The 21,160-nt window shown below is 35.1% G+C and overlaps 1 protein-coding gene across 3 annotated transcripts in view; it reads right to left on the bottom strand.

The window, feature by feature from the left end:
* USP47 (ubiquitin specific peptidase 47) overlaps window positions 1–21,160 on the bottom strand; it is a 107,145-nt gene that overhangs the window by 69,996 nt on the left and 15,989 nt on the right. The window contains exon 2 of one of the 3 annotated variants that reach the window (XM_058688255.1): window positions 2,979–3,038. The exons of the other annotated variants lie outside the window; for them this stretch is intronic. Coding sequence (XP_058544238.1) covers window positions 2,979–3,038 — 60 coding nt within the window. The remainder of the gene's footprint in view (window positions 1–2,978; window positions 3,039–21,160) is intronic. 3 annotated transcript variants of the gene reach the window in all.

Below are 21,160 nucleotides of genomic sequence, written 5' to 3'. Positions count from 1 at the left end.
ACTACACCTTACTCTTGAATTCAATTCTATAATAAGCGAAACAAAAAAAGCTCTGCTATTCTTTAAGGCTCTAAGCTAGCCACTTAAAAATCTTATTACTTCAGGCTCTGCCTTCTGGCCTGTTATTTCTAATTTAATCTAACATATGCCTATCATCCATAGACTACATGTAAATTTTTCATAACACTATTGCCAACACTAATCACTCCCCTTACATCCCCCCAATCTGAGACCTGTAAGAAAAAAAAAAATCATTTCTCAATTCTCAGATGTCATCAATAAAAGTGTAACAATAACTTTATAACAGTTTTTTAAGAAAAAAAAAAAAAAACCTCTACATTGTTATATTAAACATGCAGATTTCCAAAACATTTAAATGTAAAAAGGTATATCTTGGAATTAGGAAAATAGGGTAGCTACCATTCTTGTTTTCTTTGGAGCTCTGCCCCTGATTGAGCCCATTTACACCCAAAGGAAAAAGCATTACCTTGAGGTAAATGAAAAATGGCTAGATTCTTTGCCACTCATCTTTTTCCTCTTCCCATGAATCTGAACTGGCCTTGTGACTATCTAGGACCAACAGAATGTGACAGAAGTGACACTGTGTGATTTAAGGCAGGACCTTAAAAAAAATTAGCAGCTTCTGCTTTTGCACCTCTTGGAACATCCCCTCTTATGAGTAACAACAACAACAACAACAACAACAACAACAACAACAACAAATCCCACTTACCCTGGGACCACAATGCTACGAGGAAGCCCTACACAGAGAACACGTGGCCACATCAGAGGAGCACGGGGGTGCCTAATAACGGAGGAAAGCCTTCTTGGACATGCCATCCAAAGCCCAGCTAAATGCAGCCAAGTAATGATCCCAGATGATGCCACACAGACCAGAGAAACTGACCAGCTGAGCCCCAGATCCCATCCCACTGAATTGTGAATAAACTAGTTGTTGTTTTAAGCCACTAAGTTTTGCGCTAGGCTGTTCTACAGCCTTAGATGACAAAAATGCACTTAAACACATTGAAGCACAGCAAGCACTAGATGGAAAGGATGTAGTGATGGTGGTGTTGGCATACCAGAGCAGGGAAGGTATCCATGTAAACACTAAATGCAACATTAAGGTAAGGCATCTAAGGATACATCATAATTTAGGAAAGAGAGCACGGTTTTTGAGTTAAAAGAGTTTTATGATAAATAAGAGAAAACAAGTGCAAAGCTTTAGAAAAGCCTAAAGCATGTTCCACTTGGGAAAATATTTCATGTGTCTTAGGTGAGCTATGAGATGGGCACAAAGTTCTCTACACAGAAAATCTAGACAGTTAGAAAAAAGATACAAAGTATAAAATTAAAACCACTTATTTTATGGACAACTCATAGCAATATTAGACTAGTGAGAATAAGGGAAAAGTCCACAGCAGTTACATTACGACTGTGCATGCTAACAGAGTATTTGGTCTGTGCCCGTCTGTGCTCACTGCAGAAACAAAGCTGGATTTCCTAACATACTCTGAAGAAAGAATTCTTGAAAAAACAAAGTAAAAAACAAATTTAAACCACACTCTTATTTACAAAAGATAAATATTGGGATAAAAATACTGAAAACGTATTTTCTTCCAAAGATAAGCTCGCTGCTAGGGATATCCTGCAGAGGTCGACACAAGATTGTTCTGTCTGAGGGATCTCAGAGTCTGCCTGACAGCATGTTCACTTCTTAAATCAGGGCATCTCCTTTTCTTGGCATTCCTAATAGTTCTAAATTCACATCTGAGTTCTCTGAAATTAACGCCATAATTTTTGTTTCATTAAAAAACACTTCCTAGGTGTTCCTTATTTTAAAAGCAAGGTGTATAATTGATAGCATATATTTGGAATGTATTAGCATGTAGAAAACAACGTAGTATCAAACAAAACTCAGTTTCCAAGATGCAGATTTTTCTAAGAAACAATTAATATAAAGAATTTTAAAACATTACAAAGGGACCTCTTGACCTCTAAAGTTAATAATCAACCCATTTTCTCTCAAGACTTTCTTCTTTTCAATGTTATTACAAAGAATAACATTATGGTTGTAAACTGACACACACACGAAGTCCATTCTCCCTACTTCTTGGTACAGGAGCTGCTATGAGCTAAGAAATCAGGCCTTAGCACATTACCCTTCTGGGTACCCACAGTGAATACTGCCATAGATTAAAAAAAGAGAACTGAGGGAATGAATATTTTTGCTGACTGAAACTTATTAAATTTATCGCCCTCATTCAGATACGCATTTTTACTTTAACAAGTGACAATTACTGGGGCAATGATGGAGGGCACTAACTCACATTTAAAAAACTGTATTTTTAAGATGCTCCATCCATTCCATTCTACGACCTTCCCCCATCCTATCCCCCCTGCCCCCACCCAGTAAATGCCAATGTTATATGATCTTTTCCTAAATGGCCTCTTGCCACAGACCATTTAGAGATTAAAGGAAGCACGTTGAAGAAAAAAAAATTTAGAGCTAAAGGACCCAGGAAAAAGTGAGGCATTAAGTAAAGGTTAGAATGGGATGCAACATCACAGCAAAGTTTAGGTTTATAATGCAGTCAGCCTGTTAGGAAGGTAATAGTTTTATTTAATTATTCAAGTAAGATTTCTGGGTTTTGACTCTGTAAGTTATTAAATGATTCAATGCAGCACTACTAATATTTCAGAAAATGAAATATATCTGCATAAAAAACAGACAACAACCATACCTGAAACTCAAAACAAAGGGCTCCATAGTTTTTAGGTTTTCCCCCTGACTCACATGTTAAAAACAAGGTGCATATTCATTTAAGGTGACTTTCTTCTTATTAAAATCAGGTTGAAATAACATAAGCCAAACGAACATAAAGCTTAACACATGCCTTGTTATTAAATAAAAATACCAACATGCTGTTACTTGTTCTGCTGATTATCATACTAAAGCAATTACATCAGCAGTCTACCTGTAAAAATTTCTTCTTCATTTCATCAAAGATATTTTGTCTGCATCTCCAAAACACATCCTATGGTATATAAGAACAAAATGAATTACAAATTATTTCCTTAAAATAAAAAGGTAAGACAGTGAAATTACAACAATTAAGCTAAAGACATTTTTGCAATCAAATCTGTATTAGAGTATTATACCACCTAGGATTTTATTCATAATTTACATTTCTAATTTTTACTTTAGGGCTCAATTACTCTTGTAAGGTTACTGAAAACCTGTGCTATAGTGATAAAGATTAATATTAGCACGGAAAAAAACCAACCACATTAACAAAGAGTGGTAGCTCCAGAATTAAGTGTAAATCAAATGTTCTAAGCCACATAATATTTTTTCCAGTTTTATTGAAATATAATTAACATCCAACACTGTAATAATTTATAGTATACAACATAAAGATCTGATATATGTATATATTGCAAAATGATTACTAAGTTTAGCTAACATTTGTTTCACACATTGTTTTCCTCTTAGTGGTGACAATTATAAGATCTACTCTCTTAGCAACTTTCAAATACAGTGCAGTATTGTTCACTATAGTCACCATGCTGTACGTAACATCCCCAATACTTACTTATCTTAGAACTGGAAGTGTGTGCATTTTGACCACCTTCACCTATTTTCTCTACCCTCTTCCTCTGGCAACCACCAATCTGCTTCCAGGAGTTCTATCTTTTAGATTCCACACATAAGTGAGATCAGACAGTATTTGTCTTTCTCTTCCTAAGTCACATAATATTTTGAGTCCATTAAAGAAACTTTACAGGGGAACCTAGAGATCCCTGATTTAGGTGGTTTATAAATTTGGATTTTTAACATGATAAATATTCTTAAAGTAAAGCTGCTTAACACTACCACCTGTAGCTATTTTCTTTTAATATAAATCTTTTTCTTATTACGAGACAAGCTTATTTTTCCAATTAAGGAAACAGAAATATTCAAAAGAAAATAAAGATAACCTATAATCAGGAGATAATCTCCTGAAAAATCTTGGTTTTACACCATTTCACACTTTTTCTGTACAAATCTTGTTTTCCTCCACCTTCTTTAATTAATAAAGGTGCTTTTTATTACAGTAACCTGGATACTATTCTACATCAATGAAAACATTTTACATTATTTGCTTTTACAATAGAAATGTATTTCTATTATTAATAGCAGTAAATAACCTTTTTAACGAGCAACCCTAAGATAACCCCTATAGTGGTGCCTGGGTGGCTCAGTGGGTTAAGCATCCAGCTTCAGCTCAGGTCATGATCTTAGCGTCTGTGAGTTTGAGCCCTATATCAGGCTCTCTCCTGTCAGTGCAGAGCCCACTTCGTATCCTCTATCTCCCTCTTTCTCTGCCCCTCCCCACCCCACACTCATAAAAATAACATTTAAAAAATAAATCAATTGGGGCGCCTGGGTGGCTCAGTCGGTTAAGAGGCCGACTTCGGCTCAGGTCATGATCTCGCGGTCCGTGAGTTCAAGCCCCGCGTCGGGCTCTGTGCTGACAGCTCGGAGCCCAGAGCCTGTTTCAGATTCTGTGTCTCCCTCTCTCTGACCCTCCCCCGTTCATGCTCTGTCTCTCTCTGTCTCAAAAACAAATAAACGTTAAAAAAAAAATAAATTAAAAAAAAAATAAATCAATAAAATAACACCAATAACAATTATTAACATTGTGATATACATCCTATCAGATCCCTCTCCATTCTATGCATATATTATATAGACTGCTAATTATTAACCAAATAAGATCATTCTGTACACTATTATTTTAATTCTGTTCCTTGTCCCTCAATATTCAATTATCTTTCTGTGCCAAAACATGTAGTTTAAAACTACAGTGTTCATTATATAGAAAACTATAATTTATTTAACTAATCTGCTATTAATGGGCATTTAGACACTTTCAAATTTTCACTACAGCTTTGCTTATGTATACACTATTCTTCCTAAAGATAACTGCCCAAAGAATTACTAGATCAAAGGTTAAGTACTAATTTTTAGGATTTTGAAACACGGTGCCAAAAGGCTATCTCTTCCACAAATAAGAACTGTTAACTATCTGTCAAACACTAGGTGTTGAGAAAATAGCAGGGAACAAAGCCCTTGTCCTCAGGGAGCTGCCATTTTACAGCAGGAACTCAACCGTAAACAAATCTAAGCAATCAGGTACCTGCCAACCTTAGAGTCTTTGCATTTCTGTCCATTCTACCTGGAATGCTCTTCCCTCGACATCCTTACTTCCTTTGTGCAAATATAATTGTGGTGGCTTTAAAATACGTCCACAGATTCTTTGACATGTCTCCTAGCAAGAATAGGAGTCTAATTCCAGTCCCCTTAATTATGGGTCAGCCTTAGTGACTTCTTGTAATACACAACATGACTTTCAAGGCTGGGGTAGAAAGGGCAATACGGCTTCCACCTGGCTCTCTCTCTCTCAGATGGTTGCCCTTGGAACACAGCCACTATGCTGTGTGGGAGCCAAGTAGCCACATAGAAAGGTCATGTGTAGATGTTCTAGCCACAGCCCAAATGAGATCCCAGCTGGCAACCAGCATCAACCACCATACATGTGAACACCAGCATTCAGATGATTCCAGTCCTCAGCCTTTCAGCTGTCCCAGCTGATACCTAGCAAAGCATAAATGAGCTGTCCCAGCCCAGCCTTGCCTAAACTGCACACCCATGAGCAAAAGTCACTAAGTTTGGGGGCAGACTGTTATATAGCAAAAGAAAATCAGAATAGTCAATTTCTCAATCTTGTCTTTTTCTCATCTTCCTTTTATTTTTTTCTGTTCATATTTTATTTTGAGGAAGAGAGAGAGAGAGAAAGAGCAGGGTAAAGGCAGACAGACAGGGTGAGAGAGAATCCCAAGCAGGCTCCATGCTGTCAGCACAGAGTCCACAAACCAGATCATGACCTGAGCCAAAATCAAGAGTCTGACTGACACTTAACCGACTAAGCCACCCAAGCGCTCCTTTCTCATTATCCTTTTAAAATTACAATTCTCTTGATAGTTTACATCTATCTCCCTTCCTTGCTTCAGGCTTCCCCAGAGTACTTTTGGCCATTTGATGTATTTGCATTATTTTACTTGTTTATTGTCTATCTCCAAGAAACTTCCACTATGAACCAAGATGACATAGTAGACTGGATTTACCTTCCCCATCCTAAACAACTAAAAACCTACACAAAATATATAGAGAGTCCAGTAATTTCCCTGAGTTGAATAGATGAGGTGGGAGTTCAAGGGCGCCAATCTGGCTAAAATTTACAGAGCAGAATACTGAAGAAAAGAAAGCTGTGGAAACAGCAAGCTCCAGAGATCTGTAGAATGGTCCTTCATGAGTATTCAGCCATACTCATCAGCATATGCATGTGAAGAAATAGCTGAGGCAGGGGAACAAACCACAGTAAAGTATCCCTGGAGCTCATTTCAGTTCCCACCAGCCAAAATGAAAAAAATATAATACACAAGGCATCAGATAAGAGTACTCAGAAGAATATTGTCTCAGTAGTGGGACCAAATTAGGCTCAGACTTAGGCTTAAAAGCAAGCCTTAAAAATATCAAACTGTTAACAAGTAAATTAACTGCATTCAAAAACAAAGCTCAAAAACATTTATGGGAATAAAAAATACCCAGCACCCATCAAGGAATAATTCACAATGTCTGACATGCAATCAAACATAAATAGGCATGTAAAGAAGCAGGAAACTATGACTCATAATAAGAAAAACCAACCCAGAAACGATACATATGATAGAATTAGGAGACAAGGGTGTAAAAAGTTTATAATTGCATTCTATATTTCAAGAAGGGAGACTGGCTAGCTCAGTCTGGTAGAGCATGCGACCCTTGATCGCAGGTTGTGAGTTCAAGCCCCACACTGGGGTGTACAGATTACTTAAAATCTTCAATAAATAAATAAATAAATAGATAGATAGATAGATAGATAGATGAGTATGTTAAGAAAAAACATGGAAGATATAAAAAAGATCCAATTCAAATTTCTAGGGATGAAAAGTACAATATCTGAAATGAAATATATAATGGGTAGGATTAACAGATTAGGTACTATTGAATAAAAGATTAATAAACTTGAAGACATAACAATAGAAACTATCAAAAATAGGTCATATTTCATCCTTTTCATGGTTGCATACATGTGTATACCCACATACACACACACACACCCCACATCTTCCTTATCAGTTGACCTACTGACGGATACTTAGGTTGCTTCTATACCTTGGCTATTGTAAATAATGCTGCAATAATCATAAGGGTGCACAAGGCACCCAGAAGGCTCAGTCAGCTGAACGTCTGACTTGAGCTTAGGTCATGGTCTCACGGTTTATGGGTTCGGGCCCCACATCAGGCTTTGCACTGGCAGTGCAGAGCCTGCTTCTGATTCTCTCTCTCCTTCTCTCTCTGCCTCTCCCCCGCTTGCACTCACTCTCAAACATAAAAACATTTTTAAAAAATGTTTTGTTTTTTAATCATAGGAGTGCACATATCTTTTCAAATTAGTGTTTTTATTTTCTTTGGATAAATAAAGATGATACCGGGGGTGCCCGGGTGGCTCAGTCGGTTGAGCGTCTGACTTCGGCTCAGGCCATGATCTCACAGTCCATGAGTTCGAGCCCCATGTCAGGCTCTGTGCTGACAGCTCAGAGCCTGGAGATTCTGTGTCTCCCTCTCTCCCTGCCCCTCCCCTGCTCATGCTCTGTCTCTGTCTCTGTCTCAAAAATAAATAAAAACATTATAAAAAATAAATAAATAAATAAATAAATAAATAAAAATGATACCATGCCATCTGAGACAACATGCATAAACCTAGAGGCTATGATGCTAAATGAAATAAGTCAGGCTAAGAAAGACAAAGTGGAATCTTATAAAAATAAAAATAAATAGGCAAAAAGCAGAATCAGACCTAAAAATACAGAGAACAAACTGATGGTTGCCAGAGGACAGGAGGTGGGAGAGTGGGCAAAATGGGTGAAGGGGAGTTGGAGCTATAGGTTCCCAGTTATGGAATGAGTAAATCATGAAAATCAAAGCACAGCATAAGGAATACAATGACATCGTATTAGCAGATGCTAAGCTACATTTAAGGTGATAAGGCATAATGTATAAATTTGTCAAAATCACTATGTTGTACACCTGAAACTAATGTAACACTGTGTGTCAACTATACTCAAATTAGGGGGAAAAAAGACAGAGGAAAAAATAACATACACACAAACGAACAAACAACAGAAAGTGGAACAGAAACCATGAAGGCCAGAGAAAGCTGAACAGTATTTTTTTCTGGTACTTACAGAAAATAACTGTTAACTCAGAAGCCTAAAACAAACAAATGAAAATGTCCTTTAGAAATGACCCAGAAATTGCCTCAGTAATCAATCAGAATTCAAGACATTCTTAGATAAAGGAAAACTAAAAGAATTTGTCTCCAGTAAAACTACTCTGAAGAAATGGATAAAGGAATTTCTCTAAACAAAAAGGAAACGATCAAAGAAAGAACCTTAGAACATCAGGAAGGAAGGAAGGAAGGAAGGAAGGAAGGAAGGAAGGAAGGAAGGAAGGCAGGCAATATGATAAAGAAGGTTAAATACAATACACTTTCATTCTCATGAGTTTTTATTAAATGTTTGACAATTGACATAAAAATGACATAAAAATGAAAAGACTACTTCATATGGTTATAAATGTATAGAGGAAATATCTGACACAATTATATTATAAACAAAGAATGGTAAAGGGACATAAAGGAGTAATGATTCTGCATTTCAACTGATAAGTTGGTATATATAAGATAATACCCAGAGGAATCAAGAGAACACAACACACATCCATATGAATATGCCCAACTGATTTCTGTCTAGATACAACAACTCAATGAAGGAATGAGTTTTTTCAACAAATGGTGCTAGAACTGGACATTAATATGCAGAAAAATAATAATCCTTAACCTAAGTACCTCACCATATATAAAAATTAACTGAATATGGATAATAAACTTAAATGAAAAATATAAAACTATAAAACTTTTAAGGGAAAAAAAAAAAAAAAACAGGAGAAAATCTTCCAGGCTAATAAGACTAGGCAGAGTTCTCAGATGACATCAAAAGCATGGTTTATAAAAGGAAAAATTGATAAATTTCATCAAAATCGAAAAAGTTTATTTTATAAAAACCCTGTAAGGATGAAAAGACAAGCTACAGACTGAGAAGAAATATTTCAAACCACATAATCGACCAGAACTAATATCTACCCAGAATTCTAAACACCTGACAAAAAAAATCTAATTAGAACCTAAGCAAAAACATAAAACATTTCAACACAAGGCATAAACAGATGACAAATACACACATGAAAAGATGGTCAATATCACTAGCCATTAGGGAAATGCAAATTAAAATCATATTGAGATTACCACACACCTATCAGAATGGCTAAAATTAAAATTAGTGACAGGGGCGCTGGGTGGCTCAGTCAGTTAAGCATTTGACTCTTGATTTTGGCTCAGGGCGTGATCACAGGGTCTTGGGATCAAGCCCCACACTCAGCATGGAGCCTACTTGAGATTTTCTCTTTCTCTTTCTCTCTCTCTCCGTCCCTCCCGCTGACCTTCTTCCCTACTGTCTCAAAAATATAAAATAAATTTAAATAAATGTAAATAAATTAAAAAAAGAAAGCCAAAACTATAAATCCTTTTTAAAAAGTAATATTATTTTAAAAATCCTTGGATAGGAAAGAAAATTTTTAAGTATATAAAAAAGAAAAAGACTGATTAAGATCAGTTCAATCATGGACTTCTTGATTTCAAAAAATTAAAAGGATGAAAAAAAAGCAACAAATTGGGAAAGGACATTTACAACAAATGTAACTAACAAAAGACTGGTATCCCAGAATAATAATAAATTCCATAAATCAATACACAAAGATAATTCAATAGAAAAATGGCCAAGACATGAACAGGAGATTCTCATAAGCGAATGATTAGCTCACAAAGAAATTTTTGAATGCACAACATTATGAGTAAGCAAAAAAAAAACAAGCTACAAACCAAGAACTCTCACTCATGTTAGTGGGAATGTAAACTGATACAACCCTTCGAGAAAACAGTTTTGATATTACTTATAAATCTGAAAATATGTTTATCCTACAATTGATTAATCTCACCACCAGGAATATCTATCTATTATCTATCCATCCAGCCATCCATCATCTCCTAAAGGAACTCTTGCCCCAAGTAACAAGAGATGTGTACAGAAATGTTTACAGTACATTGCTCAAAATAGCACAAAACTATAAATATCCTAAGTGTGCTTCCATGATAAACTGTAGTATATTCATAGAACAGAAGACTATGTTACAGAGAAAATGAAGTGCTGTTATGTACATCAACATGAATGTATCTCAAAACAAAGTGGAAGAGCCAACTCATAGTAAAATATATGCCACAGACCAATAGACACAAAATAATTCCATTTACATAAAGCTCAAAAATATATAAACTAGCCATTTTATTGTTTACTGACACAGCATGTGGTGAAACAAAAACACACTTATCAAAAATTTAGAATGGTGGTAGAGGCAGGGACAGAACTGAGGAGGAGGGAGTTATAAGGATTTCAGTGGTACTGGTAATGTTTCATATCCTGAAAAAGACGCCCAAATTATTATTCTTCTTTAAACTAAACTTAATATATTCATTTTTTTATATCCTATTCTTCATAATAAGATGATGTAAAAATGGGAACAAAACACAGATGACTAAGAGGTTAAATTAATGCACATCTTACTTATTTTTGATAGATTGATACATCAACAAATATGAAAGGTACAAAATATCTTGATTTCAGAAAAGCACACCTGACAAAAACATTGCTATGCATAAAATGATAAAAATGTGCCTTAACAATTATAACTTTTTTTTCCCAATGTTTATTTTCGAGAGAGAGAGAGAGAGAGAATGAATGAGCACAAGAGGGGCAGAAAGAGAGGGAGACAGAGGATCTAAAGCAGACTCCGCGCTGACAGCAGACAGCCCGATCTGGGGCTCGAAATCACGAACCACAAGATCATGATCTGAGCTGAAGTCGGATGCTTAACTGACTGAGCCACCCAGGAGCCCCAACAATTACAACTCTTAACTGAAACCACAACTAAAAGATTATGCCAAAAGATTATCTATCTTCAGTCCTGTTTTATTTAGCACTTTAAGTAATCATCTAGACAAAGCCATGAAAAAGATGATCAAATTTAAGGAACAACATAAGGAATAGTTAATATAATAAACAGTATCAATTTCAAATCTGTCTCAATAGACATGACCAAAACAAAAATTTTAAATAGGAATAAAACCCATTATTTTTGTTCAAAAAATAAAATGGACATATGTCCACCAATCCTACCTTCAAGAATTCATCCAAGGTGGCACACCTGGGTGGCTCAGTTGGTTAAACGTCCAACTCTTGATTTCAGCTCAGGCCATGATCTCAAGATTCATGGGACTGAGCCCCACGTAGGGCTCTACACTAACAGGGCAGAGCCTGCTTAAGATTCTCTCTCTCTCTGCCCCTCCCCTGCTCCTGCTCATACTCTCTCAAAATAAATAAAAAGTTAAAAAAAAAAAATTCATCCACCGGTATTGTCAATGAATGTACAGACATGAATGTAAAAAGATACTCAGCAAAACATTACTGTAAATGTAATAAGAACATACCAAAAGCTGTCTAATTCGCCAAAAAAGAAAATAATTTATAAGAAAATTATAATAAATATACGTAGTGGCATACCATGCAGTCTTTGAAAATAATGCTATATGAGATATACAGACAAGGGTAAATATCCAATATATTGCTAAGAAACGATGCTAGCCTTAAAATGTACTATAATACCATTTTTTTAAGAGTCTATATTGGAAAAGAGAGGGAAGGAAAAATTTCAGAATAAAAGAATCTCATCAAAGCATTAACAGTATTGTCTTTGAGGGGTAAAGCTAGAGGTGTTTTTTCTTTATGCTTTCTGACATTTCCAAATATTTAGCACTGCACATATACTTGTTTTTATAATTTATATGTAAATCATAAGAAATAAACTTGACAAATTTACTCAACTTATCTATTAAGTAAAAAATTTTAAGTGTTAGCCTACTCCTACCCTCTCAAACACAAGAGAGAAAACACCTAACCGCTCAATCAAACATGTACAATAAGAAAACAAAAGCAATTTACCTAGGCAACAGTACACATGGAAAAGATCTAGGGAGATTTCAAGAACTACACTCAGTGTGTACAACAACCAACATGATAGGTCTACAGAAAACAAACAATAAAACTAGCACAATCAAGATCAGGTAACATTAACAGACAATATGCAGACTGTGCGCAATGTGAGGTTACTACATAAGAAAATAGTTAAAAGAAACTAAGGATGTCTAAAATAACCGAAGGCTTATGATAATAAACTTCAACTACTAACTTCAACTAATATATATCTGGAAAAATAGAGGCCAAAAGGAAGCTTGGAAGCCTCTTACAAGGAAATTAAAAAGAAAATAGTATTCTAAAAGAATACTATTCTTTAAATACTATTAAATACTACTCTAAAAAAAATGAATGTCACTTTATATTCTGAAAATCACACATAACATTCTACACATTAAAATCTCTAAAAGCTCCATTTCAAAAAATACTATTCTTTAAATACTATTAAATACTATTCTAAAAAAAAAATGGATGTCACTTTATAGTCTCAAAATCACACATAACATTCTACACATTAAAATATCTAAAAGCTCCATTTCTGGGACAAATGGGAGTAGATACACTCTCCCTATTCCACCTGCTAAATACAACTAAAAGCATTATGTATTAAACAAAGATAAGAAGATACTGAAAGGTGAAGAGGAAGCAGACCAGCTAGGGACCTCAGGATCCAAAGAATGAAGGTCATGGTGGTTAATTCCCTGGATTTCTTTTCGCCTAATATATTCTGGTATGAGTAAGCACAGACTGAAAAATGCCCAAGACATGAATGCCTTTTTCCAGCTAAAGGATCAGAGGCAGTCTCACAAAACAGGAAACTTTTAGACACTAATCACACTACAGCCAAACACTGGGGGGATTGAGGTGGGGGAAAGTTGCTCTGCCTCCATTCCCATCATCAAGGTGCAAGAGATTTCCATTCTCATCTGGCTAAAACAAGGCACTCCCTTCCCTCCCACACCCTTCCACCACAGTGGTGTTAAAGAAGACAAAGTAGGCAAGTGGGACTTCCATCACAGCCCAGTGGTAGAAGCACTTCCTCACTTGTATCAGTGGAAGCCTCATGGGAGGACTAACAAAGTGTACCCCCTTGTCCCAGTCAAGCAGGTATCCACAGAAGTTTAAGGGGAACCTGAACTTCACCCCCAACCAGGAGTAACAAGGCACCACTCGCACCCAGGCTATAAAGGTGGGATGAGGAATCCGGACTTCTACTTCCACCTCTTGGTAATGAAGGAGAACCCCCTTTCACCTGTTGGCAGGATATCAGAGAAAATCTGTTAAAACAAAAGATTTAAGTAACATTCAGAGTTTATAATGTAATACCTAAAACATTCAGGATAAAATGAAAAGTCACTTGTCATACCAAGAACCAGGAAAATCTCAACTTGAATGAGAAAAGACAATCAATAGATGCCAACACCAAGATGATGCAAATATTGGAATTATCTGACAAGGATTTTTAAAGCAGCTGTGTAAAAATGTTTGGCATGAAACAAATGAAAAAAACAAAGTATCAGCAAAGAAATAGCAAATAAAATCACTAAAATTAAAACTCACTAGGTAGGCTCAATAGCAGAATGAAGGTGACAAGGGAAGGAATCAGTGACCCTGCAGATAAGAACAACAGACATTTTTATCTGAAAAATAAAGAAAAAAAAGACCAAAAAAATCATTCTCAATTTGTACAATCTGTACAACCATAACAAAAGACCTAACTGACATTCATGTCATCCATGTCCTGGGAGGAAAGAAGAAAGAAAGTGTACATGAAAAACTATTTGAAGAAATAATGGCTGAAAACTTCCCAAATTTGGCAAGAGGCATAAGACTACATATTCAGGAAGCTGAGTGAATCCCAAACAGATTAAATCCAAAGTATTTCATGTAAACACATATCATAATCAAAATCCTTGAAAACTAGGGGTGCTCGGGTGGCTCAGTTGGTTAACCACCTGACTCTTGATTTCAGCTCATCTCATAATTTCACAGTTGTGAGAACTAGCCCTGCATCGGGTTCCATGCTGGGTGTGGGGTCTGCTTAAGATTCTATCTCTCCCTTTGCCCCTCCCCCACTTAGGCATGCTCTCTCTTGCTCTGCCTCTCAAAAAAGAAAAAAAAAATCCTTGAAAACTAAAGACAAGAGAAAAAATTTGAAAACAGTGAGAAACAATACCTTATGCATATGGGCAAAACAATTCAAATGAAGATTTCTCATTAAAAATCACAAACATAGATATTTTCCACAATATTTTCCACAGAGCTAAAAGAATTGTCAGCCTAGAATCCTATATTCAGTGAAAATATCCTTCAGGAATGAAGGGGAAATCAAGACATTTTCAAATGAAAGAAAACTAAAAGATTTGTTGCTAGCAGACCTACCCTAAAAGAATGGCTAAAGGAAGTTCTCTAAACAGAAATGGTAATAACACAAAGAAACCACTTCCTATTAAAAATGAAATATTATATTCTAGGATAATGTACAAATGCTGTTTTACAAAAGTAATTAGACATACTGTGCAAAACTCTAAAATAATTTGGAGTTGACTCAATGCGATGTTTGGGTTATTTCCACAAAAAGCTAGACATCATGAGCTCTTAGTCAAGTCCACAACTATGCTGCAAAGCAAAATACAACTTACATCATTTAAGCTTACAAGTTTTCTAAATATAGGACCTGCTGTGAGTGCTAAAATGGTCTACTGATTTGACAATTTCTCTTCCGGGTATATAACCAAAAGAACTGAAAGCAGGGACTCATACATGGCTGAACACCCATGTTCATAACAGCATTATTCACAACAGCCAAAAGATGGAAATAAATATTTATATACACAGATCAATATAGATATATGATTGAATATAAAGGTGTATGTATGTGTGTATATATGTGTATACATATATACACATATAAAATGTATTTATGTCTCTATACATACATATAAAACGGAATATTATTCAGCCTTAAAAAGGATGGCAATACTGACACAATCTACAACATGGATAAACCTTGAAGAAATTATACTACGTGAAATAAGTGCAAAAAACAAATGCTGTAGGATTCCACTTATATTAGGTACCTAGAATAAATAAATTCAGACAGAAAGTAGAATGGTAGTTGCCAGACATTGAGAGGGTGGGTAGGGGAATAGGGAGTGATTGCTACTGGGTATAGTTCTGCAAGATGAAAAGATATCTGAGGATGAATAATGGTGAGTAGCACAACAATGTAAATGTACTTAATGCTAACGAACTGTACACTTAAAACTGATTAAGTAAATTTTATGTATATTTTACCAAATTAAAAAATTAATCACATAGAACTTATGATCATAAATCTGGGGAAGTAGCAAAATTGTCTGCCAACTGGATTTCCAATAGTTCTATGTTACAAACACATTATAGTCACAAAAACATACTATGGATATGTGTAAATATATGTATAAGCATGAAATACATTTCTATTTTCTCTTATAATCCAGAAAAAAAAATCTGCCTATTTATTAAAGGCTTTCATATGATTTGAGTTATATATAGACACATATATAAATGATATAAAGGCAGATTTCACATTTATATATGTGAGTGTGCATATTTTCTAGCTCCTTTTTACTGAGGAGACCTAGAAGCAATGATATCCCTGCAACAATAAACACACCTAGTGCCCAGATGGTGATTTCTGAATACCATTCTCCACAAAAAGGATTAAGAGATCTTTGTAGAAATGACTGATCTTAGTGTTGGTGTTGGAAAGGTACAAGACCTTGGAATATCCTTCCCTGGCAGAAAGTAAGGAAGTACTCCAAGAACGGGGAAATATGTCAAAAGGACACAGAAGCCAGTTGAAAGGGTTCTCACTGGCCAAATGTAGAGTAATTTGTTATTCAATGTAAAAGTTAACATTAAAAAGACTGCTGCATAGAATAAGAAGTAATCAAATGACTAAAAATGTATACATAGCTAAGCTGAAAATTTAATAGTAAACATGTCCTTTTCCTGAATAATATTAAACTACTGATGATGGGCAGGAAATCATTAGAGAATGGCTAAAATTGACCTAGTACTCCTGAAGGATTCCTTAGAAAAAAATTTATTTTTAGAATTTATATCTCACTTTGTTCACTTAAAAGCTAAAATGTTAACTACAGAAGTTAACTGCCAGGAAGCTGAGTATCTAATGTAAGTTTTAAAAATTTTAATCATATTTTTTTTTAAATCTAATCATGAACTTTTTATTCAGTGTATTTTTAATATTTAGTTTAGGAATAAATGAGTATGTAAACAAAAGAGAATTAAAGGTAAAGACATTATCATCAAATTTTATGAGTCAAGTTATAATTTTTTAGCCATTTTTTCAACTTTTAAATTCTCAAGAATTAAATCATTCACTGTTTCCATTTTAATGTGGGTGGAAATTGAAGTTAAAGTTCATCATTCAAATATATCACATTTCTCATTCCCCTGTTTAGCCATCCTAAAGTTAAGCCATTCTAACAAAACATCTCTATGAATCATTATATTCAGTAAGTGATACACACTGCATTTACTAACAAAAATACAAGACTTGCTTAGATCCAATTATCTTTAACTCCATTCCCACTAGCAGCCCTCTACAACTTCCCCCAAATGGTTCAGTCTTTTTAACCCTAGCCTTTTCATCAATGTGAAATTATACTCATAATATTTAATTTTAGGCTCAATTCTCAAAAGAAATTTCTTTCATATATCTAGGATTTGTGTTTTGTTTTTTTTTTTTTAAATTGTATTTTGCAGGGCGTCTGGCTAACTCAGTGGAGTGTGTGACTTTTGATCTTGGGGTTGTGAATTCGAGCCCCACCCTGGGTGTAGAGATTGCTTAAAAATAAAAAATAAATAATATTTATTTACTTGTCAATATACGCAAAGAAACAAATATGTCCAACAACTGAGGAGACTGATCAGGAATACATAAATACTTCAGAAAATCATAAAGATTCAACACAAACATGAATAAAGACCACAAGTATACAGGAAAAACACAGGCAAATTCATATGCAAGATCTGCTTAGCTAAGAAATGAAAACGGCTAATTTACATTCTTTACTACTGAAAACAAACTGCAAAAGAAAATCTAAGTCTTTTATGGAATTCAATAAACAAAATATATTTGGGAAATTAGATTCAGGAAAATAATTTCATAATACATTACAGAGCTTCTGCTGTTAGAAGCATAAAGTATGCTCTTTTAAAACTTTTAAATAGGGATGCTTGGGTGGCTCAGTCAGTTAAGTAAGTGTCCGACTCTTGGTTTCGACTCAGGTAACGATCTCATAGTCTATGAGTTCAAGTCCTGCATCAGGCTCTGTGCTGACAGTGCAGAGCCTGCTTGGGATTTTCTGTCTACCTCTGTCTCTGCCCCTTCCCCACTCATGCTCTTTCTCCCTCAAAAATAAACATAAAAAAAAAAAAAAAAAAAAAAAAAAAAAAACCTTTAAGTTTCTAAAAAGTGATTTTGAAAGTTTTAAAATTTTCCAAACTGATTTTAAATTTTCAAACTTTTTTAGTACAAGGGCTTTTAGTATTCAAAGGAAGTTTGACAATAATCACTCTGCTTTACAACTGCTTTCTAAATTCAAATCTTCATATAGGAATTTTCTAAAAGACAACTTTGTACCTATTATAAAAGCTTAGTTCACAGCATAAAAAATTGTAAGTACATTCTACTTCTGCGATAAACTAATTTGCATTATTAACAGGTGCTTATTCAATATATCAGAATATGGATTTTCTGAATTTAAAGCAATATTCAGTAAGATACAACATTGCCTGTCAATTTATGACATTTACTTCCAAATCATATAGCACAATCAAGTAATAAAGTATAATAGTATGACATAGATACCGTATGGTTTAAAAGTTTTGTAAAAATACCTATATTCATACCTACCTTTTGTGCTCTAATATTAGGATCTCCCCTCCTTGCATTCTATTTCCTTCTAAAATACCCATAAAACAAGCTCCCAGAACTTCATAATATCATAAGAAAACTAAGTATATAAATATATAAACCTCTGGGGCATTTGGGTGGCTCAGTCAGTTAAGTGCCCAACTTTAGCTCAGGTCATGATCTCATAGTTTATGAGTTCGAGCCCAGCATTGGGCTCCCAGGCTAAGCGCTGACAGTGCAGAGCTTACCTGGGATTCTCTCTCCATCTCTCTGCCTCTGCCCGCTCTCTCTCTCAAAAGTAAACTTTTTTTAAAAAAGTAAAAAATAAATAAGTATATATCTAAAACTCTGAATTCTATATGACCTATTTTTTACTTGTAACAATTACATCAAGCACTCATTCAGTTAGTAGAAAATTAACAATATGAAGTTTGAAAACTTTAAAAAGCTAAAAAAAAAAAGTTTAGGGGCATCTGAGTGGCTCAGTGGGTTAAGCGTCTGACTCTGGATTTCAGCTCAGGTCCTGATCTCACAGTTCATGAGTTCTAGCCCCACACCGAGCTCTACGCTGACGATGTGGAGCCTGCTTAGGATTCTTTCTCTCCCAATCTTTCTACCCTTCCCCAGCTCAAGCTCACACTCTCTCTCAAAATAAACTTAAAAAAATACTTCTTAAAGTTTAAATCTAACTATGAGCAATATATTTTACTTGATGGTTAAGAAACCATCAATCAGATGACTCATCACACATAACATAAAATTATAATATTTAAAGCTAGATGGACATTTAGATATCAGATTAAACTCCTTATTTTACAGATGAATAAAAAGAAATTCTGGAACCTGAAGTGACTTGCTTGCCTTAAGGTCACATATGAACACAGATCTACTAAGAAACACAGGCTTTCTGGGGCGCCTGGGTGGCTCAGGCAGTTAAGCATCTGACTTTGGCTCAGGTCATGATACTGCGGTTCCTGAGTTCAAGCCTCCGGTTGGGCTCTGTGCTGACAGTTTGGAGCCTGGAGCCTGCTTGGGATTCTGTGATTCCCTCTCTCTCTGCCCCTCCCCTGCTCACACTCGGTCTCTCAAAAATAAACATTAAAAACAACAACAACAACACAGGTTTTCTGATGACTTTATAATGTTAACATATTTGTGGCAAAAAAAATTATAATGACATTATTTTTCCCCTCACTTCCATCTTAATACCCCTTCCACTTCTGCCTTATTCCTTTTAATAGTTGTTCTACTACTGGAAATGGGTAACCCACTAATAATATACTGTAGGTATCTAAACTTAGAAACTAAACAGACTACTCTCAGGAGAGGAAATAATATGCCCTTTACTATTCCTGTTATCTTTATTTTTGATTACAGCTAAGTTTTCTTGTAAGAGTAGGCTGTTGTTGACAAGCAGTGACTCAGCTTCTGATACAACTGACTTGTTTACAAGTCTTAAACGTTCTACTGCATTATTACTAAATCAAAGAAGCTTGTTTATACTATCTGTTACCATACTTTTATTTAGAAGCATTGATAATAATTTTAATGTAAAAATATTGCATGCCCATAATTCTCTGAACATGAAATTGCACAACTGAAACAAAAGGGTGAAGGTTACTTAAAACTATTAGAAGACTGTTTGAATTTCCTATTGGAGTAGCCTATAGTGCAAAGAGCAACGTACTGCAGAGGGCAAAAGATCAAGGCTAGAACCCTCAGGTCAAGGTGGCTACTTTTCTTTTAGCTGTATAATTGCATGCAAGTCATTTAGTTCTCACTTTCAAGGTCCACAAATAGTTTTTCTGAGGATCAAGAGAAAATATCTTGAAAATTACCCTACAGGTTATAATATAATAATATCACACAAAAGGTATTAAAATTTATATTATAATTTGTAATATTTAAAATTTCAAAAGGTTATCTTTTTTGGGTAATATGAATTTCATCAGACAGGAAAAATCTACAAAGATTTTTTGTTTTCTGATTACATGGCCTTCTTACAAAAGTTAAAAACCTACTACTATAAAAGTAGTAAAAACAGGGGCACCTGGGTGGCTCAGTCGCTTAAGTGTCCGACTTTGGCTCAGGTCATGATCTCATGGTTCAGGGGTTCAAGCCCCACATTGGGCTCTGTGCTGACAGATCACAGCCTGGAGCCTGCTTTGGATTCTGTGTCTCCCTCTCTCTCTGCCCTGCCCCACTCACGCTTTCTCTCTCTCAAAAATAAATAAAAAACGTTAAAAAAAATGTTTTTAAATAAATAAAAGTAGTAAAAACACCTCCTACTTTATATAGACTCCTACCTCCTAGTTTATGTAGACTTATAATTTAGAGATAAATCTTATACCTTATCTGGTCCAACTCCCTCATTTAAAAGAAGATAAAAAAGACCGAAAAGGTTAAGAGACTAAGGCAAAGTCAAACCACTGAGTTTTCTGATTCCCCAACCGTTTCCTTTCATCAGACCAGGGACTATGTGAACTGGGTTATCAAATAGCCATGACCATTTAACGTAATTACCAGTTTTCCCTTTGTAAATCATAAGCTCCTCATGAACAGGTACTCTTCTATCTTTTCTCTCTCCTATCAGTACCTAGCAAATGTAATAATTGCATAAAGTATATTTTCTTATCAGGCTTAATAAAAATCCTCAAGGACATGAAAAGATGCTATACATCATTAGTCATTACAGAAATGCAAATTAAACCACAAAGACATCACGACACACTTACTAGAATGTAGAATGGTTAAAAAAAAACAGAGCAAAAACTAAACAAACAACCCCCCCCCCCGACCCCCTGAAACTGCCAAGTACTAACAAGGAAGGATGTAGAGCAACTAAGATGCTCATACATTGCTGATCCAAATGCAAAACAGTACAGCCATTTCAGGAAAGAGTTTGGCAGTGTCTTACAAGGTTAAATATGTACTTACCACCCA

The sequence above is a fragment of the Neofelis nebulosa genome, chromosome 10 (assembly GCF_028018385.1).
Source record: "Neofelis nebulosa isolate mNeoNeb1 chromosome 10, mNeoNeb1.pri, whole genome shotgun sequence".
In the NCBI taxonomy this organism is placed as follows: domain Eukaryota; kingdom Metazoa; phylum Chordata; class Mammalia; order Carnivora; family Felidae; genus Neofelis; species Neofelis nebulosa.
The sequence above is the reverse complement of the archived record's forward strand: the minus strand, read 5'-3'. Positions and strand labels throughout refer to the sequence as shown.